General features: G+C 42.1%; 1 protein-coding gene across 2 annotated transcripts in view; it reads left to right on the plus strand.

Annotated features, from left to right (window-relative positions):
- Positions 1–21,195, plus strand: part of lsm3 (LSM3 homolog, U6 small nuclear RNA and mRNA degradation associated) — a 266,968-nt gene that overhangs the window by 12,482 nt on the left and 233,291 nt on the right. Inside the window, exons 2-4 of one of the 2 annotated variants that reach the window (XM_043707562.1) lie at positions 2,783–2,893; positions 6,715–6,810; positions 15,359–15,647. In XM_043707562.1, coding sequence (XP_043563497.1) covers positions 2,783–2,893; positions 6,715–6,810; positions 15,359–15,439 — 288 coding nt within the window. In that variant the 3' untranslated portion in view covers positions 15,440–15,647. The other variant, XM_043707563.1, reaches the window with a different exon arrangement.

A 21,195-nucleotide genomic window follows, 5' to 3' on the forward strand; every position in this document is an offset into this window, starting at 1 on the left:
AAGAGTTATATTGGACTCAAACCAGCTGAGTTTCTCCAGACATTTTTTTTATTTCAGGGGTCACTTGTTAGGAATTGGAGACCTGATTGAATCCCCTTTTGTTTTCCTTCTTTCTTGGCATTGTCCCCAGTGCAGAACAGGTTCCTGTTGTCCTTGCTGGTTACCAATTTGCATTTATTTAAACTTGCTTTCCTTGTCTCACTTGGTTTTGGATTGAACAGTGCATCAAGCCTCAGAGCTATCAGAAGGAATCCTTTTAACAGGGCAGAGGAAACTTTAAACATGTTATTTGTTTTAATTTATGAAATGAAATCCCAGATAAATTCTAAAATAATTTAAGTGAATCCAAACTTTAATACTTAAATTTTTGTCTGATGGACTAATTAAGGGGAGGCAATGGCCCAGTGGTATGATCACTGGACTATTAATCCAGAGACCTTGGTGATGTCCTGAGGACCCAGGTTTGAATCCTGCCATGTCAGATGTGAAATTTGATTTTAAAACAAAAATCTGGAATTAAGATTCTAATCCATTGTCGATTTTTGGAAAACCCCATCTGGTTCACTAATGTTCTTTAGGGAAGGAAACTGCCATCCTTACCTGGTCTGACTCCAGACCCGACAGCAATGTGGTTGACTCTTAGACTGCTTTCTGGGCATTTAGGGATGGGAAATAAATGCTGGCCCAGCCAATGATGCCCTTATCCCAGGAATGAATAAAAAAAATGCTGCTTTGATCATTTAAATGCATATTAATTCTCAGCCAGGCCCTTTAGGCTCCTTTGAGCAGAACTTGTTTCCTCGTTATATTATAATTAGATTAAATTGGACACAAATGAAATGGACTAATCTCACTTTTTCAAACATCCAATATAATTTTTTGTTTGTTTTCCTGCAGAGTTTGTATGCCATCTGCATTCTGCAGTAAATATTTTTTTTCCAGTGAATACAGTGGTTCACCGGGCTTGATCACAAGTTGCTGAGATATGAGTGTTGTTATTCAGCAGACTGGTATTGACAGTGTTGCTTGGAAGCCATATGGTTCTCACCTGTTTCCCTTCGTGATAATTCATCTTGTGATTGCTGATTCCGTCTCTATGTCACTCAAACCCTCCAATAGTTCAATACAGAAACACTTGTTCCACATCCAACCTTAGATGAATCACTATGTTGTTTAGTTAAATTTTGGAAATAACAAACACCTCTTCATCATCCCTGCTATAATCTGTGTGCTCAGGTTGTCGATTCTGTCCCCACCCCAGCCATTGTCTACACTGAATCTGTGTGTTTGAAGCCTTGTCTTCTTTGTTCCCATGGTCAACTTTAAAACTCTGTGCACTCTCCCACCACCCTATCATCCTCTCACCTCCTTGCAGATTCCTACCCATCTCCCGGCAGCTGATAAAATAACTTCCATCCTCCTCAAGGCTAAACTATTTCTGTGGTCCCCTTGTCAGGTGCACATCCTACACAAATTTCACTTGATGCAAAACTCTTGACTCTAGCACTGAGGCTAGCATCCATTGTCTTCTGCCTTGTGACCACATCGGTTCCAGTCCACCAATATTTCTAGAATAGATTTTACACTACAATTTCTTACCCTCCCTAGGCGCCTCTGTTTAATTTCTTTCTTGAAGCTTAGCTGTTTAATCAAGTCATCTTTTCTAATCTCTCCTGCTTTAATTATGCATTTCTGAAGTGGCTTCAAATATTTTTGCATTCATTCTAACAAATAACAACAACTTGCTGTTAAATTGATCGCCCTTGGTGTTTTAACTTGTACACTAACATTCCAAGTTTAATATTCTCTATTGAGAAAGAACCCTGAACTGAGAGATTCACCTGCTTTAAAGTCCAGTGCTGCCCTTGTACACACTTGGTCACCATGCCTTGGGACTGAGATATCTAAACTTGAGTAATTTGGATGTATCCCTAGGGGGAGATGAGCTTTCACTGAAAAATAAACAATTATAAGTTTCTGAGCTGCCATAGATTTTCCAGTAGTTTAACTGGTCATCCTTTAAACATGATGTTTGTGCATGTTGTATAAGTTGACTGATCAGAATCAACAGTCTAACCCACAGATATCACAAAAAATGTCTTGAGAAACAGTTGCTTAAAGCTGTGTGTTTCTAAAATCTGAAGCCATTTTAACTTACAGCCTTCACTAACAATAAGCCTTTTTTTGTGAGGCAATGTTAGACTTGGCTACCAAGAGAGACACGGGGAAGGTGAGGACTCTCTACTTCAGCCCTGCATCCCAATGAGAATGTTGCAATTTCCCCAATTCTAAACTGTTCCACTTCTCTGATTTCAATTGCTCCACCATTAGCGAGTGTTTTTTTTGACTACCTGGATCCCAAACTGGGAGTTTTCTCCCTGAGTCTCTGCCTCTTATCTACCTCTAAAACGTTTATTAAAATGTACATCTTTGTTTTACTGGTAATACACCAAATTTTCCTTCATCACTACTCTTCATGATCAAACAGCAAGTAGGCTTATCGGCAAGCTTTTAGACACTTGCTTTAGTATCTTATTATATACTTTGTGTCAATTGTGTTTGCTTCCACAAAGTGCATGAATATATTACAGTGTTAAAGGTGCTGAATAAGTATATGTTATTCTTTTGTGCATCACAACAAATTCCTAGCCTTGTAAAACAGTGCAATATCTGACTTCTCTGCACAGTCATTTGCTGGCATCCCTGTGACAGCACTGTGCTAAAATATATTTCTTCAAATGTTTCTCTTGTGTTAAGATTCTGTTTTCCTCTCCTTTGTTAGCCACAGACAACCAACACAGTTGAGGAGCCTCTTGACCTGATCCGACTCAGTTTGGATGAGAGAATTTACGTGAAAATGAGAAACGACAGAGAACTTCGGGGGAGATTACACGTGGGTAACTGCTTAGATAATTTCAGTGCCATATTCTTAGTCATTAGAATCGTAGAACTATGGAGGCTTATGGTAGCTCTTTGAAAGAGTTATCCAGTTAGTCCCAATCAGTTCTTTCTCCCATAACCTTGCAACCCCTTACCTTCTCAAGTAACTATCTAATTCCTTTTAAAAGTTACTATTTATCCTTTAAAGCAATACATTCTAGTTCTAATGCATTAAAAAGAATCCCCATATCTCCCACCTGACTTTCTTGGAAATTATTATAAACGGGTGCCCTCTGGTTACAGACTGTCCATAATTTTTTAACACAGCTGTTATCTTCCATTAGCTGCTCTAGGGAGATAATCCCATCTTCTCCAATATGTCTGGATTGGTGAAGTCCCTCATCACTGGTTTCATTCTTGTCAATCTCCTTTGCCTGCTGGATATTTAAGATCTCTGACTCCACGTAAACACTGAACAATAATGGCAACTCCAGACTGTCACCAGCTGGTGCACACCGTCTCAAGGGATAATCAGATACTGGGATTACAGTGGAAGGTTGAGCAGGGTCTACCTGGCACATTGACCTTGCAATTTCAAATGGTGAAGGCTTGCTTTGCATTCCAGGCATTTATTTGCTTTATATTTAGATCTACATCCTCTTTCTGATCAGGGAAATGTAAAACACTGCTGCATTTGATATAAGACAGGGTTAAACTACCAGGATGCCAGTCCTGTTCACTGTTTCACAAACAGGAATCTTTACACTTTATCTTCTGACTCATCCATGGGGTGTGGGCATGCTATCTAGGACAGCATTTATTACCTATTCCAGCTGTCTTTGAGAAGGTGCTGGTGAGCTGCCTTGAACTGCTGCTTTCCATTTTCTGTAGGGATGCCCGCAATTCACCAGAGAGAGAGTTCAAGGATTTCGAAAGCACTGAGGGAGTATCTTTCCATGTCAGGATGGTGTGCGGATGGTGTTAGAGGGGAACCTGCAGATGGTGTTTTCCTATATATCCACTGTCTTTGTCCTTCTAGGTAGTAAAGGTTGCAGGTTTGAGAGGTGCTTGTTAAGTTACGACCGTGAAGCTTGTAAATGGTATGCACTGATCCTGAGTGCCAGTGGTGGAGGGAGTGAATGTTTATGAATGGCATACTGATCGTGCAGGCTGCCTTGTCCTCATGGTGCCAAGCTTCTTGATGAAGATTATGGAGTGAGTTACTCATTGCAGGATTCCTAACCTCCTGACCTGCTCTTGTACCAGAGTATTTATAATAATGCAGGATTAGCAAGGCCAATATACATTCTCAGGATGTGGGCTTTGCTAGAAAGGCAAGCACTTAATACCTATCCTTACTTGGCCTGAGGTGGTGATGGTGAGTTGCAGCCTTGAACAGCTCTCTGCCTTGTTCATCTGCTGCGGCGGGTTCGTTATGTCACCCACATTGATATAGAAACTGGAATCATCAGTAGGTTGAGACTAGATAAGTACAGTAGGTTTCCTTCCCTAATACATGTTAATAAACCAGTTCAAATTTTTGCAATTATCCAATAGATTTTTTAAATTCACTCTGAGGACATTAGGATACTTTTATAGATGTCAAATTTTTATTTCCAGATCCTTTTAAACTGAATTTGAATTCTGAATCTATTGCATATTGGGAGGTGAATTTTTATTCTCCAGGTTATTAGCTGAGTAAATTAGCCATCATGATACTGTATGGTAATAGATACTAGAGAGAGGTGAAGATTTTACTGCACAGCAGCTTACTCTGATCTGAAATGCTTTGCCTGAAAGGATGATAGAAGCAAATTCAACAGGAACATTCAAAAGGGAATGACTACAGAGAAAGAGCTAACATGGTCCAATGGGCCAAAAATTTTGCCCCCTGTGCTGCATGATTCTGTGATTATTTGTTAAAATAGACATTTGATTTAAGCTTTCAAAAACAGAATGCATTAATCCTTGAGGTAAAAACAATAATTGCAGATGCTGGAAACCAGATTCTGGATCAGTGGTACTGGAAGAGCACAGCAGTTCAGGCAGCATCCAACGAGCAGCGAAGTCGACGTTTCGGGCAAAAGCCCTCCTTGCCCATTCCTACTTTCTGGGCAGCTGACCAAAGTCTGTGGTATCTGGACATTTTTTTGGTGATACTGGTTCAGTTTAGAATTTCTATCAAGATTAGAGTGGTGCTGGAAAAGCAGGTCAGGCAGCATCCGAGGAGCAGGAAAATCGATGTTTCGGGCAAAAGCCCTTCATTCCTGATGAAGGACTTTTGCCTGAAACATCAATTTTCCTGCTCCTCGGATGCTGCCTGACCTGCTGTACTTGTCCAGCACCACTCTAATCTTGATTCTAATCTCCAGCATCTGCAGTACCCAGTTCCGCCTTTAGAATCCTTGGAAGCTCAAAACAAAAATAGAATTTTATTTGTTTCTGTAAATTAGTGGCCCTGGTTTATTAGCAACAATGACCATCGCATTTCGAGCAAAGCCTCAAGTTTTCTCTTTGGATGTGAGAAACAGAATGTGATTCCTCAACATGCTGGCTAGAAACCCTGTAGTCTTACATTTCCTGGTCACTGGATCTGTTTCTCCATTTTATAACTATTGGAAAAGACGAGATTTTGGATGCCAGGAGCGCATTTTAATTTTACTGCCATTTCCTGTACATTTTGCTTTATTTAAAACTTTTCAGAAGATTAAATATTCAGCAAACAGCATATCCCATCCTACATGGGGTGGGGGCGGGGGGAGAAGAAATGTATGGGTGCAGGTATTTGCCATTTTGTAACATTGAATTCCATACAGAGGAGTAGGCAATCAAGGCTGAAAGATAAATGATTTTGGGGATAAAATACCAAAATTTCATTGGCAGAAAAAGAACATTAGAAGAAACACAGGAAAAAAAGGCTTTACAACCAATGAAGTACTTGAGAAGCCACATGAAAATGTGGAAGCCAGCTGATGTACACCATGCTCTCTCAAGTGGCAGCATGATCAGTTACCAGATTTTTAGTGATTTGATTGAGGGATAAATTTTCACCAGAATGCTGGGGAGAATTTCAATTCCTTGCAATAATGTTCTTTAATGCCCACCTGGGAGGGCAAAGCGGATCTTATTTAAACTCTAATTTGAAGGCAGCCCTTGTGCCCACGCAGAGCTCAGTGCTGCATGTGGAGTTTTTGTTAGGATATGAACCAAGTTCACTGGAGCAGGGACTGAATCCACAAGCTTTTGACTCCAATGCGAGTACAACCAGCTGAGCCGTCTTTGTCACTTAACAGAAAACAGTTAACAAAAACCTTTGGAGGGATTGAGTAGTCAAGTTGGTTTTCAACAGACAAGTAATGCAGAGTTAGCAATAGCAAAATGGGTTAAATAGCCTCTGTGCTGCAAGCCAGTTGCAAGAAAGGGGCAGCACATTTTTATGAGATGTTGTTGTCATACACAAAGTTTATTCTGCTTTTGTTGAAAGTTATTTTTCATCAGGAATCGAGCCCAAGGTTGAGTGAGGTGTTAGGTAATTTGATTAACCATCATGATGTTCATTAGTTTTGTGTGTTTTTATTAGAAACTCTCTATCCTTCTAATGCAGACTGCCATGCAAACATATCACGCTGTCATTACACCCTCCAGCCAGCAGGGGTGCATTGCTATCTTCATCAGGACATGTAGTTGCACTGTGACTAACTTACATGTGGGAATAGTATATTTCATGGTGTTCAGAAGAGATTTATATGTATCTGGTTATGTGCAAATTTCTCAGCAGTTTGAAGTTTCGTATCATCTCTTGCAGAGTAATGCATGTTCTCTTTGTAAATGCAGGCCTACGATCAGCATTTAAACATGATTTTGGGTGATGTTGAAGAAACTGTTACAACTGTAGAAATCGACGAGGAAACGTATGAGGAGATATACAAAGTAAGTGTGTACCTCTGTCCCTATGAAGAGAATTGTTGAAGTAGAGATAGTGGTCTTTTGGCCCATTCAATTCATGACAGCTCTGTGTAGCGCAATTTAATCAGTCCTATTTCTTGTTTGACACCTGTATCCTGCAAATATATTTTCTTTAGTGCCCATCCAGTTTCCTTTTGAAATTATTGAACACCCTCGCTTTTCGCACGAATTTCAGTGTGTTACTGCTTGCAGCATTGGAAGTTACACCCTAACATTTCCTTGTTTCTCTTATTCAAAACAATAAATTGGTGTCATCTGGTCCTTATACCACCAGTGAATAGGAACATCTTTTCTTTGTCTCCTTTACCCACACCTGTTGTCATCACATACACCTCAATAAATTCTCCCTTTACTCTCCTTTGACCCAAGGAGAATAGCCCTGGTTTCACCAGTTTAAACATTTGAGCTAATCATCCCTAATCCTTTCTGATAAATCTTTGTAACAGCTCAAGATCTTACATCCTGAATAAAATACTCTGGTTTGGCCTAACCAAAACTATATAAAGATTCAGCAGGTTTTCTCTTATACTGTTCAGTCTTATTTTGTTCTTATACTTTAGTTTGAAAGCCCATGATCCCATATGTTTTGTTGGTTACCCTTGTGAAAGAAAAAAAATACAAGTTCTATGGTCTTCAAGGCTCTTTCCACATGAATTTCCAAATCCCTCTGTCCCTGCAATTCTTCAAATTTGTGCCATTAAGTCTATTTTGCTTCTCCCTATCCTTTTGGCTAAGGTGCATCACCTCATACATCTCTGTATTAAATTCCCTCTGTCACATATCTGCCCATTCTGCTAGCTATTTAGTCTTATTTTCCAGTATGCAAACCGTGTATATCTAGCAAAAGAATGTAAAGGTGTTGGTGTTGGACTGGGGTGGACAAGGTCAGAAGTAACATGGCTCAAGACTTCACCTGACAAAGGGGTAGTGCTCTGAAAGCTTGTGATTTCAAATAAACGTATTTGACTGTAACCTGGTGTTGTGTGACTTCTGACCTTGTAGCAAAAGAAGGTAGTGGTCTTACATAGCCTTGATCCTGACTGTGTATACCACCCTTCAGTCTGAAAAATAACCATTTGCCTCAGCTCCTGTTTTCTGTCCTCATGTCAATTTTTAAAATCCAAGCCAACACTGACTTTCCTATTATATGAACTAGGATTTTGGTGATCAGCTTTTTACATAATACTTTGCCAAACAAATGTTTCAAATTCATAAAGACAGCACCCATTGCATTCCCTTCATGACATCATGCTTGTTGGAAGGAATTCTGTCTTCTATCAGGGGCATTGAGATTGGTCTTTGCATTCAGAGTTGGAAAGTGTAGCCTTCAATACCCACTACAAAAACCATGCCCATCATTCTATACCCAGTCACAGTTGCATGAATGTGGAAGATGCCAGGTGGAAACAGAGCTCTTTCAGGATGGTTCAGAAACAGTGTGAGGGAGACCTGACAGTCTAAATCTTTGTAACTTCTGAACCAGTTCCTGGTTGAACACCTGCCTCAGTGAAGATTTGGATGTTAGACTGGTGTGACTCAGTGCCAACAATGTATAGGGAGCTTGTGTTTATGACTGAAACATTTGCAATTCATACAGAAGGTTGTGGTCACTAAGTCTAAGATTTTCGGACAAAGAGATCACAGGGTGGGGGGAGTGGTGCTAATGTACCAGATCAACCGAGATTATATTGAGTTGGGAGAGTGTTTACAAGGGCCATAAAGTCTACTACTTCTATTTTTTTTCTTGATCTTTCAGAATCCCAGTCTGTACACATAGCAGTGTTATCCCAGGGCCCTTCATCTCTCTGTCTCTAGCGGTTTAGCTCTGGTTGTATTGTGTGGTTCACCAGTTCTTTGAGATTTCTGTCAGCTCCACCCTTTAATTCTCTGCCACTGTGATGATGCACTGTTCAAAGGCAAAGGAAGCTGGACATTGCAGCTTCCATGAACATAACTGGAGAGTTCCAATACTTCCTGTGTGTGAGTAGCACTCATTAATGTTTTGCTAAGGGTCACAACCAGCATTGCAACAGAGTAACAGTCTGTAGTGCTCTGTACCACTATTTGAAAGCAACTCTAGGCCTGGGCCTGGTATGTTTGTATATTCAAATATATGATTAGGAACAGGGGTAGGCCATTCAGCCCCTCAAGTGTGCTCTGGCATTCAATAAGACTATGGCTAGGAGAAAGTGAGGTCTGTGAGGATTCCTGATGACTGGCTAATGCTCAAAACGTTCATTCTCCGGCTCCTTGGATGCTGCCTGACCTGCTGTGCTTTTCCAGCACCATAGTCTCGACTCTGACCTCCAGCATCTGCAGTCCTCACTTTCTCCCAGTGCCTAATTTTTAAATAGCTTTATGCTCTTCCATAAGCAGAAACATCCTCCCCACATCTACCTTTCAAGACTGCTCAGGATATTAAATGCTTCAATCTTAGTCTTCTAAACTCCAGGGGATATTCCAGCCAGCCTGTCCAACCTTTCCTCATAAGACCATAGGAGGAGAAATTAGGCCATTCAGCCCACCAAGTCTGCTCTGCCATTCAATCATGGCTGATAAGTTTCTTAACCCTATTCTCCTTCTTTCTCCCTGTAACCCTTGATCCCATAGAAACTCATGAACCTATCTGTCTCAGTCTTAAATACACTCAGTGACCTGGCCTCCACAGCCTTCTGTGGCAATGAATTCCATGGATTCACCACTCTCTGGCTTAAAAGGTTTCTCTTTATTTCCGTTCTAAAGGGTATGTCTTCGGGTCCTAGTCTCTCCTACCAATGGAAACATCATCTAACCATCTAATATGACCAGGATGAATATTTTCCATCAACCACCACCCTCTGTCCTCTTTCAGCTGGCCAATTTCTGATCCAAACTGCTAAATTGCCCTCAATCCCATACCTCCGTATTTTGTACAATAGCCGACCATGGGGCACCCTATCAAACGCCTTACTGAAATCCATATACACCACATCGACCGCTTTACCGTCGTCCACCATCTCAAAGAACTCAATAAAGGTTTGTGAGGCACAACCTACCCTTCACAAAAACGTGTTGACTATCCCTAATAACTTATTCTTTTCTAGCTGATTATAAATCCTCTCTCTCATAACGTTTTCCAACACTTTACCCACAACCGAAGTAAGGCTTACTGGTCTATAATATCAGGGTTCTCTCTACTCCCCTCTTGACCAAGGAGACAACATTTGCTATCGTCCAGTCTTCTGGCACTATTCTTGTAGACATTGACGACATAAAGATCAAAGACAAAGGCTCTACAATCTTCTCCCTGGCTTCCCAGAGAATCCTATAGTAAATCCCATCCGGCCCTATTTTCACACTTTCCAGAATTGCTAACAACTCCTCCTTGTGAACCTCAATCCCATCCAGTCTAGTAGCCTGTATCTCACTATTCTCCTCAACAACATTGTCTTTTTCATGTGTGAATACTGATGAAAAGTATTCATTTAGTGCTTCCCCTATCTCCTCAGTCTGCACTCACAACTTCCCACTACTATCCTTGCTTGACCCTTGTCTTTCTCTAGTCATTCTTTTATTCCTGATATACCTATGGAAGGCCTCAGGGTTTTCCTTGATCCTATCTGCCAACGACTTCTCATGTCCCCTCCTGGCACTTCTTAGCTCTCTCTTTAGGTCTTTCCTGGCTAACTTGTAACTCTCAAGCGCCCTAACTGAGCCTTCACATCTCATCCTAACATAAGCCGCCGCCTTCCTCTTGACAAGAGATTCAACTTCTTTAGTAAACCACAGCTCCCTCACTTGACCACTTCCTTCCTGCCTGAGAGGTACATACTTATCAAGGAAACGCAGTAGCTGTTCCTTGAATAAGCTCCACATTCAATTGTGCCCATCCCCTGCAGTTTCCTTCCCATCCTATGCATCCTAAATCTTGCCTAATCATATTTGCCTTTCCCCCAGCAATAACTCTTGCCCTGCAGTATATACCTATCCCTTTCCATTGCTAAAGGAAACATAACCGAATTGTGATCACTATCACCAAAGTACTCACCCACCTCCAAATCTACCAGCTCCTCCCTCATGCCTTTGTAGTTGCCTTTATTCAGCTGTATCACCATTAGCTCTGCTTCTATCTTGTCCTTCTCAAATTGCCGAGTAAATTTGATGTTATGATCACCGCCTCTCATGGCTTCCTTCACCTGAAGCTCCCTTATCAATTTTGACTCATTGTGCAACACTAAATCCAGAATTGCCTGTTCCCTAGTGGGCTCCACCACAAGCTGCCCCAAAAAGCCATCCCATAGACATTCCACAAATTCCTTTTCTTGCAATCCACTGCAACCTGATATTCCCAGTCCAGCTGTAACTTTGCCTTTCCTACACGTCTTTTCTATCTCCTGGTGTATCTTGTACCCGAGCTCCTGATTACTGTTTGGAGGCCTGTACATGACTCCAACTATTGTTTTTTTAACCTTTGCAGTTCCTCAATTCTACCCACAAAGATTGTACACCGTCTGACCCTACTTCGTTTCTATTGATATAATTTCATTTCTTTCTAATAAGGCAACCCCACCCACTCTGCCCACCTGCCTATCTTTTTGATAGGATATATATCCTTGAGTACTCAGCTCCCAATCTGATCTCCTTGCAGCAACGTCTATGTGATGTCCAGCACGTCATACCTGGCAAATTCAATCTGCGCCACAAGCTCATTTACCTTATTCCTTGTACTGCGTACATTCACCTGCCCAAATCAGTTATTAGTCTAGTAAACCTCTTAACTTCCTCCAACGCGTTTATATTCTTCCTAAATAAAGTGACCAATATTGTACACAACACTCCAGATTTGGTCTCCCCAGTGCTCTATATAACTGATGTATAACATCCTGACCTTTGTATTCAGTTCCCCTCCTGATAAATTAGAGCATTCTATTCGTTTTCCTAAGTACTTGCTGTACCTGCATGTTAATGCTTTTGCAATTCCTGGGCACAAGGGAACCCAGGTCACACTGCATTTCAGAGCTCTGAACACTTACCATTTACATAATATGCATTTTTAAATTTTCCTGCCAAAAGGCACAATTTCACATTTTCCCACATTGTACTCCATTTGCCAGATCTTTTCCCACTCGTTAAACCTATCTATATATTTTTTAACCTCCTTTAGTCCTTTTCGCAACTTAGCTTCTTACTTATCTTCGTGTCATCAGCAAATACAGCAACCACACCTGTTCCTTCATTTAGATCAGTTATGTAAACTGTTGAGATCCCAACACCGATCCTTATGCCACAGCACTCATTACATCTTGTCAATCTGGAAAAGATCCTTCTCACCATACTACAGAGGATCTTTGATTATCTGGCATTTTATCCAGACAAGCTCGCAAGGTCCTGATGCTTGGCTAAAGAGTGTTATCCGGCATTTGATTATCTGACGAAATACTCCCCGCCCGAGGCATTCGGATAATCGAGGTTCCTCTGTAATAGGCTACACCCTCCATCATGAACTTTTAATTTCAGCAATAAGCTTTGAATTTGGCACCTTACCAAATACAGTACTTCCACTGGTTCCCCTTTATCCACAAAGTGAGTTACCTCCTCAAAGCACTCCATCTGTGCTGTGCCAAGAAGAGTATTTACTGAGGAAAGCCAAAGATTTTCTCTGCAGGATGACTGTTGGAAGCATCCTGTTTCTAAGCTTGAATAATGCAGTGATATTAATACTTTGTTGCTGCCTTCTGCTGACAACAGTAAGAAAGGACTCTCGTGATGAAGACAATGAATGAAGCCTAGAGAACAGTGCTCCAGTGAGAGAACAGTGGAATACCAGTGGCCCTATAGTACAAGTGCCACTATCTTTGTTTTGAATTGGGATTTCCATGTTCAATGACAATAAAAGGATTGCAATGCTGCAGCATGTCAAGTACCAGAGTTTGTTGATTAAATTCTTCAAACAGGTGCCACCCATCATACTTTTAAAACACCAAAACCACAGTCATTAGGATTATCATTTAGGCTTCCATCACTTGGTTTAAGTGCTGGATAGGTTTGTCCCACTGAGGCAAGGAAGATATGGTGGGATGAAGGAACCTTGGGTGAGAAGGGATGTTGAACGTCTTGTCAAGAGGAAGAAGGAAGCTTACTTAAGGTTGAGGAAGCAAGGATCAGACAGGGCTCTAGAGGGTTACAAGGTAGCCAGGAAGGAGCTGAAGAATGGACTTAAGAGAGCTAGAAGGGGGCATGAGAAAGCTCTGGCGGGTAGAATTAAGGAAAACCCAAGGCATTCTACACTTATGTGAGGAACAAGAGGATGCCCAGTGAGGGTAGGGAACTTGTGCCTGGAGTCGGAGGAGAGAAGGGAGATCTTTAATGAATACTTTGCTTCAGTATTCACTAGATAGAGGCACGTTGTCATTTGTGAGGACAGCGTGAAACAGACTGATACAGTTGAACAGGTTGATGTTAAAAAGGAGGATGTGCTGGAAAGTTTGAAAACATGAGAATAAATAAGTCCCTTGGGCCAGATGGGATACAGCCAAGATTTCTACGGGAAGCGAGAGAAGAGATTGCTGTGCTTTTGGCGATGATCTTTGCATCCTCACTATCCACTGGAGTAGTACCAGATGGTTGGAGAGTGGCAAATGTTATTCCCTTGTTCAAGAAAGGGAATAGGGATAATCCTGCAAATTACAGATCAGTTAGTCTTACGTTGTTGGTGGGCAACTTATTGGAGAGGATTCTGAGAGACAGGATTTCTAATTATTTGGAAAAGCATAGCTTGATTAGAGGTAGTCAGCATAGCTTTGAGAGGGGCAGGTCATGCCTCACAAACCTTGTTGTTTTCTTTGAGGATGTGACAAAACACATTGATGAAGGTAGAGCAGTCGATGTGGTTCTCTGTGGATTATAGCAATGCATTTGATTAGGTTCCCCATAGTAGGCTCATTCAGCAAGTAAGCTGGCATGGGATGGAGGGAAATTTGGCTGTCTGGATACAGCATTGGCTGGCCCATAGAAGACAGGGTGGTGATAGATGAAAAGTATTCAGCCTGGAGCTCGGTGACCAGTGGTGTTCCACAGGGATCTGTTCTTGGGTCTCTGCTTTTTGTGATTTTTATAAATGACTTGGATGAGCAAGTAGAAGGGTGGGTTAGTAAGTTTGCCAATGACATGAAGGTTGGTGGAGTTGTGGATAGTGTGGAGGGCTGTTGTAGGTTGCAACAGGACATTGACAGGATCTAGAGCTGGTTGATAAGTGGCAGATGAAATTGTGGAAAAGTGTGAAGTGATTCATTTTGAAAGGTCAAATTTGAATGCCAATTACAGGGTTAAAGGCAGGATTCTTGGCAGTGTGGAGGAGCAGAGGGATCTTGGGGTCCCCATCCATAGATCCCTCAAAGTTGCCACCCAAGTTGATAGGGTTGTTAAGGTGGTGTATTGTGTGCTGGCTTTCATTAGCAGGGGGAATGAGTTTAAGAACTGTGAGGTTATGCTGAAGCTCTATAAAGCCCTGGTTAGACCACACTTGGAATAAAGGTGTACATTAGGAAGATTTAAACAATCCGTAGATAAGCAGTACATTAGGAAGATTTAAACAATCCGTAGATAAGCACATGGATGATTTTGGGATAGTGTAGGGGTAACGAGCTGAGAATAGTTCACAGGTCGGCGCAACATCGAGGGCCGAAGGGCCTGTTCTGCGCTGTATTGTTCTATGTTCTAAGAAGATAAGAGGCATTGATAGAATGGATAGCCAGAGACTTTTTCCCTCAGGGCGGAAATGGCTATCACAAAGGGTATAATTTAAAGGTAATTGGAGAAAGGTTCTTAACGCAGAGAGTGGTGGGTGTGTGGAATGCAGTGCCTGTGGTAACAGAGTCAGAGACATTTAAGTGGTTCTTGGAAAGGCACATGACTGATAGTAAAATGAAGGGTATGGAAGTTAGTTTGATCTTTGAGTCGGATGAAAGATTGGTACAACATTGAGGGCCAAAGGGCCTGAACTGTGCTGTACTCTTCTATGTTCTATATTAGTAGGGTCTACAGATACACAGATCGTGTATGCATGTTGCAAGTGTGTCAACTTAGAAAAATGGGTGACAGTGTTCTCTGGTCCATTGGTCATTATTACCTGAGAAATCAGTCATCCTTCCTTGTTGATGACTTAAACAAAAACTTGACAGTTAAATGTCAGTGATCATTGACTGGTGCATTCTCCATGGTAATACCTCTACCAATGAGATTCTACTTGCCATCCAATCAGCATTCTCCTTTCGTAATATAATTGTTCCCTTTACTTTGGCATTTCTTGTGATATTGTTCAGATGAATACAAGATGAAAAGCTTTCACAAAATGTCAAACAGCTGGAGAGCCCACTGTTTTAAATATCCAGTGTACAGGACCTATCGGCAGATAGACAGCATCTGGCAAGCACCCTCTGCTCCCTTCTATTAGATGGTTTACTCCATTAGCAAGCTGATCTCAACATTTTAAAGAATGTTTTGTTCTCAATCTGTTTTCCCTTTCTCTCCCCAGTCCACCAAGAGAAATATTCCAATGCTGTTTGTCCGTGGTGATGGTGTTGTTCTAGTGGCGCCTCCACTAAGAGTTGTTTAAACACAGCCAGCTGAGCGTTATGGACTAAATTTCAACCTGGGTTTATATCTTTCAGTTTATGGAGAGAATGCTCTGATATTATTTTTATAAAATGTACCTTGATATTATGAGGTTTGTACCTGTAGTTTACTTTTGATTATTTACCGTGAACAGTTGAGTAAATAAAATATTTTCATTTGATTTAATAAAGGTTGATCTTTCAATTCTACACCTTAATTTTCAGCTGCGCTTTATTCATCTACTGAAGTTGACTTCTAGCTCTCTAGCCCAGTATCATCCACTGACTAGTCACAGGTAAGGTGTCAGGGTATGCTTCTTTAAATCTCTCGCAGTAATTTTAGTAGAGCTTATGGTCTCGTGCACAATCGAGGTAAACATACATAACACACGGCTATTTAGTAAACAAACATTTCTTGATGCTTGGTAGCCAGGGAAGGAAAGCAGTCATTCCCTCTGCTTGTTGTGTCTCAGGTGTTAGTGACAAACGCAGAAAGGTTATAGCTCAGGTACATTGAGTAATGAGCTCATCTGACCAAGAATGGTATCTATTACTCATTTTTAATTTACTAATTATCCACATGTCTAGAGGTTTAACGTATCGCCGATCTTGCAGAAGCATCATTAACTTGCTTTGAGTTTGCATCTTCCACAGTAGCCGGGGTATTGTCTAATGTGGAATAGAAGATTGCACACCAGGGTTGTGTCTGTTTTAGTGCCTGGGTTGTAGTAGGACAGGTCTGGAACCTATAACTAGCTAACCCTTTGTTTGCTATTCTGTGCTCAAAGTAGGGGAATGGGTTTGGGTGGGCTGCGCTTCGGCAGGTCGGTGTGGACTTGTTGGGCAGAAGGGCCTGTTTCCACACTGTAAGTAATCTAATCTAGCCTACAGCACAGGAACAGGCCAATCAACTGGTCCCAATTTTAATGAATCAAAGGATTACTGCAGCGCAGAAGGAGGGCATTCAGCCCATCATGTCTGTCTCAGCTCTCTAAATGAGTAATTCACTTAGTTCCCTGAGCGTTTTTCCTTTTCAGAAAACAGTCTAATTTCTTCATGAATGCTTAGATTGAGCCTTGTTTGACCACACTGTCGGGCAGTGCATTCCAGACCATGCTCCCTGTGTGACACATAATACTCTTGCTCCAGGTGAGCCTCTTTCCCCTTCACTCCATTTCACTCTATCAACACAAATTTCCAGCACTTCCTCTGTTGTGTTTACCTAACTATCTAGTAGATATATCTATTTCTGTGGTTCTGTTCACCGAGCTGGAAGTTTTTGTTGCAAACGTTTCGTCCCCTGGAAGTTTTTGTTGCAAACGTTTCGTCCCCTAAGGTGACATCCTCAGTGCTTGGGAGCCTCCTGTGAAGCGCTTCTGTGGTGTTTCCTCCGGCATTTATAATGGCCTGTCTCTGCCGCTTCCGGTTGTCAGTTTCAGCTATCCGCTGTAGTGGCCGGTATATTGGGTCCAGGTCTATGTGTTTGTTGATGGAGTTTGTGACTGGGACAACACTGTCTGCGTGTGTGGCTACGAGGGATAGCTGGTCATGTCGTTTCGTGGCTAGCCTCACAGGAGGCTCCCAAGCCCTAGACAGGGGACGAAACGTTTGCAACAAAAACTTCCAGCTCGGCGAACAGAACCACAGCAACGAGCACCCGAGCTACAAATCTTCTCACAAACTTTGAATATCCGTTTCTTGCCTCAGACAGCCTCTGTGGTATTGTTTCACATTCCTCACCACCATCTTGGTAAAGGTGTTTCTCCTGCATTCCTGATTGTTTTTATTAGTGACTTTCTTATGTTTATGTTCTGAACTTGCAGTCAATCCGGAACTTTACCTGGTGCTGAAGAGATAAATGGTAAGGGTGAAGTTCAGCGACAAGCGCTGTATATAAAGTTCTTAGATGTGGCTGGGGGTGGTTGTTTTCGGTGTTGGTTCCTATTGCTGAACTATTGATGGCCAGGGTACAGCACACTTGGTTTTGATTTGATTTATTGTCATCATGTGTACCTAAGTACAGATCATAGTAAGCAAGGGCACACAGATCATGGGGTGCTTAGACAGACTGAGGCATACAGGTTACACTGGGATCAGCATTATTTAAAGTTAGAGAATTTGTTCATCATCTAATAACAGGAGGGAAGACACTTTCTCCAACCTGTTAATGCGTGTGTTCAGGCTTCTGTATCTTCTGCCTGACAAAAGAGTCATTGAGTCATAGCGATGTGCAGCACGGAAACAGACCCTTCGGTCCAACTCGTCCATGCCAACCAGATATCCCAACCCAATCTAGTCCCACCTGCCAGCACCCAGTCCATATTGCTCCAAACCCTTCCTATTCATATACCCATCCAGATGCCTTTTAAATGTTCCAATTATACTGGCCTCCACCACTTCCTCTGGCAGCTCGTTCCATACACGTACTACCCTCTGCATGAAAAAGTTGCCCCTTAGGTCTCTTTTATTTCACAACATCTTTCCAATAGGAAGGAGTCCAGAACTGCAGGCAATATTCCAACAGTGGCCTAACCAATGTCCTGTACAGCTGCAACATGACCTCCCAACTCCTGTACTCAATACTCTGACCAATAAAGGAAAGCCTACCAAACGCCGCCTTCACTATCCTATCTACCTGTGACTCCACTTTCAAGGAGCTATGAACCTAAATGCAGCACCTCGCATTTATCTGAATTAAACTCCATCTGCCACTTCTCAGCCCATTGACCCATCTGGTCAAGATCCTGTTGTAATCTGAGGTAATCCTCTTCGCTGTCCACTACACCTCCAATTTTGGTGTCATCTGCAAACTTACTAACTTTACCTCTTATGCTCACATCCAAATCATTTATATAAATGATGAAAAGTAGTGGACCCAGCACCGATCCTTGTAGCACTCCGCGGGTCACAGGCCTCCAGTCTGAAAAACAACCCTCCACCACCACCCTCTGTCTTCTACCTTTGAGCCAGTTCTGTATCCACATGGCTAGTTCTCCCTGAATTACATGAGATCTAATCTTGCTAACCAGTCTCCCATGTGGAACCTTGTTGAACGCCTTACTGAAGTCCAAACATATCACTTCTACCGCTCTGCCCTCATCAATCCTCTTTGCTACTTCTTCAAAACCTCAATCAAGTTTGTGAGACATGATTTCCCACGCACAAAACTATGTTGACTATCCCTAATCAGTCCTTGCCTTTCCAAATACATGTACATTTTGTCCCTCAGGATTCCCTCCAACAACTTGCCCACCACCAATGGTTGTACGACAGCCTTACCTGCGTGGCAGGGATCTTTGAAGATGTTGGCAGTCTTTCTGCAGCCACACGAAGTGTAAAAGGAGTCCAAGGATGAAAGGGTTGGCTTTGGATGTGCTGGGCTGTGCACACAACCTTCTGTAGTTTTGTGTGGTCCTGTACAGAGCAGTTACTCTACCACGCTGTAATGCAGCTGGACAGTATGTTGTCTGTCTGCCCCAGGTATTGTCGTCATTTTCCCCTCTCTGACAGTTGGGGTCTCCCAGGTGTACAATTCAGCATCTTTGTCCTTGTCATAACCAAACTTTGGCATTACATTGGCTGGTATCTGTTTTGCTCTGGTCGAACACAGGCTTGTTTAGCCTGCATCTGGAGTATGGTCACTGCTGGGTACTACATCTTAGAAAGGGCATGCTGACTTGGAAGCAGTGGACCATAGATGATGTAACTAGGACCGTCTGGATTAAATTTTGAGGAGAGAGCACATAAAACAAGCTTCTACATTACAGTATGATTTGATGAATATTTAAGATTTTGAAAGGCATTCATAAGGTAGAAAAGCTTTTTCCACAGCTCGAAGTATCTAAAGCAATGGAGCATAACCCTAAAATTAGAGCCTCACTATTTGGGGGGGGAAAGGTTTTAAAACACTTAGTTCATTGAAGGGATTGTACAATTGGAGAGTCTCCCATAAAATCTTGGGCCTCAAATTGTGGGTTACAGGGAGAGCGCCTGGGGTGCCATGTGGGAAGTTCTTCAGAGGGTCAGTACAGGCTAGGTGGGCTGAATGGCCTCTTTCAGCACTGTATGGATTCTATGATGGATGGCACAGTGGCTCAGAGGTTAGCACTGTTGCCTCACAGCGCCTGGGATCTGGATTTGATTCCAGCCTTGGGCGACTGTATGTGTGGAATTTGCATTTTCTCCCTGTGTCTGTGTGGGTTTCCTCCCATGGTCCAAAGATGTGCAGGTTAGGTGAATTGGCCATGGTAAAATGTAGGGTTATAGCGATAGGGTCAGGATGCGATAGTCTTCAGAGGGTGAACGATGACTTGATGGGCTGAATGACGACTTTCTCCACGGCAGGGATTCTGACTGAAGTCAATATGTGGTTGGATCAAGGATGTGAGGAGGTATAGAACCTGAGTGCGTAGGTGGAGTTGGGATGCTTTTCGCCATCACCTGAATGAGTGACAGAGCAATCTTGATGGGCTGAATGGCTTTCTGCTACTTCTAAAGATGGTGCTTGACAGTAGAATAATACTTGAGGAGAAAGTGAGGTCTGCAGATGCTGGAGATCAGAGCTGAAAATATGTTGCTGGAAAAGCGCAGCAGGTCAGGCAGCATCCAAGGAACAGGAGAATCGATGTTTCGGGCATAAGCCCTTCTTCAGGTTCCCTGGATGCTGCCTGACCTGCTGCGCTTTTCCAGCAACACATTTTCAGCAGTAGAATAATACTTGTTATCTGATTTTGCACATGATCAATTTTCAAGTTTAAAAGGCTTTCTTTTTACCTTGGAAGAAGTGCAGAAATACAAAGGATATCTCAGGCCGTATTAACTTGGAGGCTGGAGACTGCTGCAATATCCAGCCTGCAGAGTGGCCGAGAGGCTGCAACTTAAATGTTTATGATGATTTATTACATCTTGTTAGAGTCACACTTAATCTCAGTGCAATGGGAACTGAAACTAAATATTTCAACTAAAAATGTGATAGCAGTGGGAAGTATATCAATACATTTTGCAAAAGGCTCTATTTTACAAGTTACAAAGCATTTGCAGTGCAATTTGATCCGTCAGGTCCATGTTAATGTTCATATCTGAATCTATCCTTCTATTCCCTTCCCCCAGCTTACAGTCCAGTTTATCATTAATTATGTCGACAAAATTCACCTCTGTCAGGAGTTCCACATTCTCTCCACTTCCCGAGTGAAAGCTTTTCTCTTACATCCCCTGTTGGGTTTAATTGTGACTGATCAATGGTTAATATCAGCTAAGATTCTGTAGGCTTTCTGAGTGAGAAGACTGCACAGTTGGAGATGCTGCCTTTCTGAGGAGATATTAAAATGAAGCCCTCAGAGCAACTTTCAGGACAGTTGGGGCTGGTTAACAAGAATAGCCTGGCCAGTCATTCCCCCATCCAATGCAAGAATAAAAAGAATCAGTCAGTGAAGAGTAGTGAGTTATCTAATGGTTATCCCTTAACCAACCACTATAAAAGAAAATGTTCTGGTCACTTGCACAGCTGTGCCACAGATCATGGGATCTTGCTGTGCTGACTCATTTCCAATATTACTGCAGTCAGGCTTCAAATATAATGCATTGTCTGCAAAGCTGTGTCGAGAAATGTCTGTTTTGAGGAAGTGGCAAAGGTCGATGGCCGTGTTCTTGATATGGACAAGTTAATTTTTTTTCTTTCTCTGCACTTGTCCAGTACTCTCCAGTCAGCTTCAGCATTCCATACATGGAAGCTCATCCACAGCTCTGCTGCTCGTATCCT

Source organism: Chiloscyllium plagiosum, chromosome 18, assembly GCF_004010195.1.
Source record: "Chiloscyllium plagiosum isolate BGI_BamShark_2017 chromosome 18, ASM401019v2, whole genome shotgun sequence".
Lineage (NCBI taxonomy): Eukaryota > Metazoa > Chordata > Chondrichthyes > Orectolobiformes > Hemiscylliidae > Chiloscyllium > Chiloscyllium plagiosum.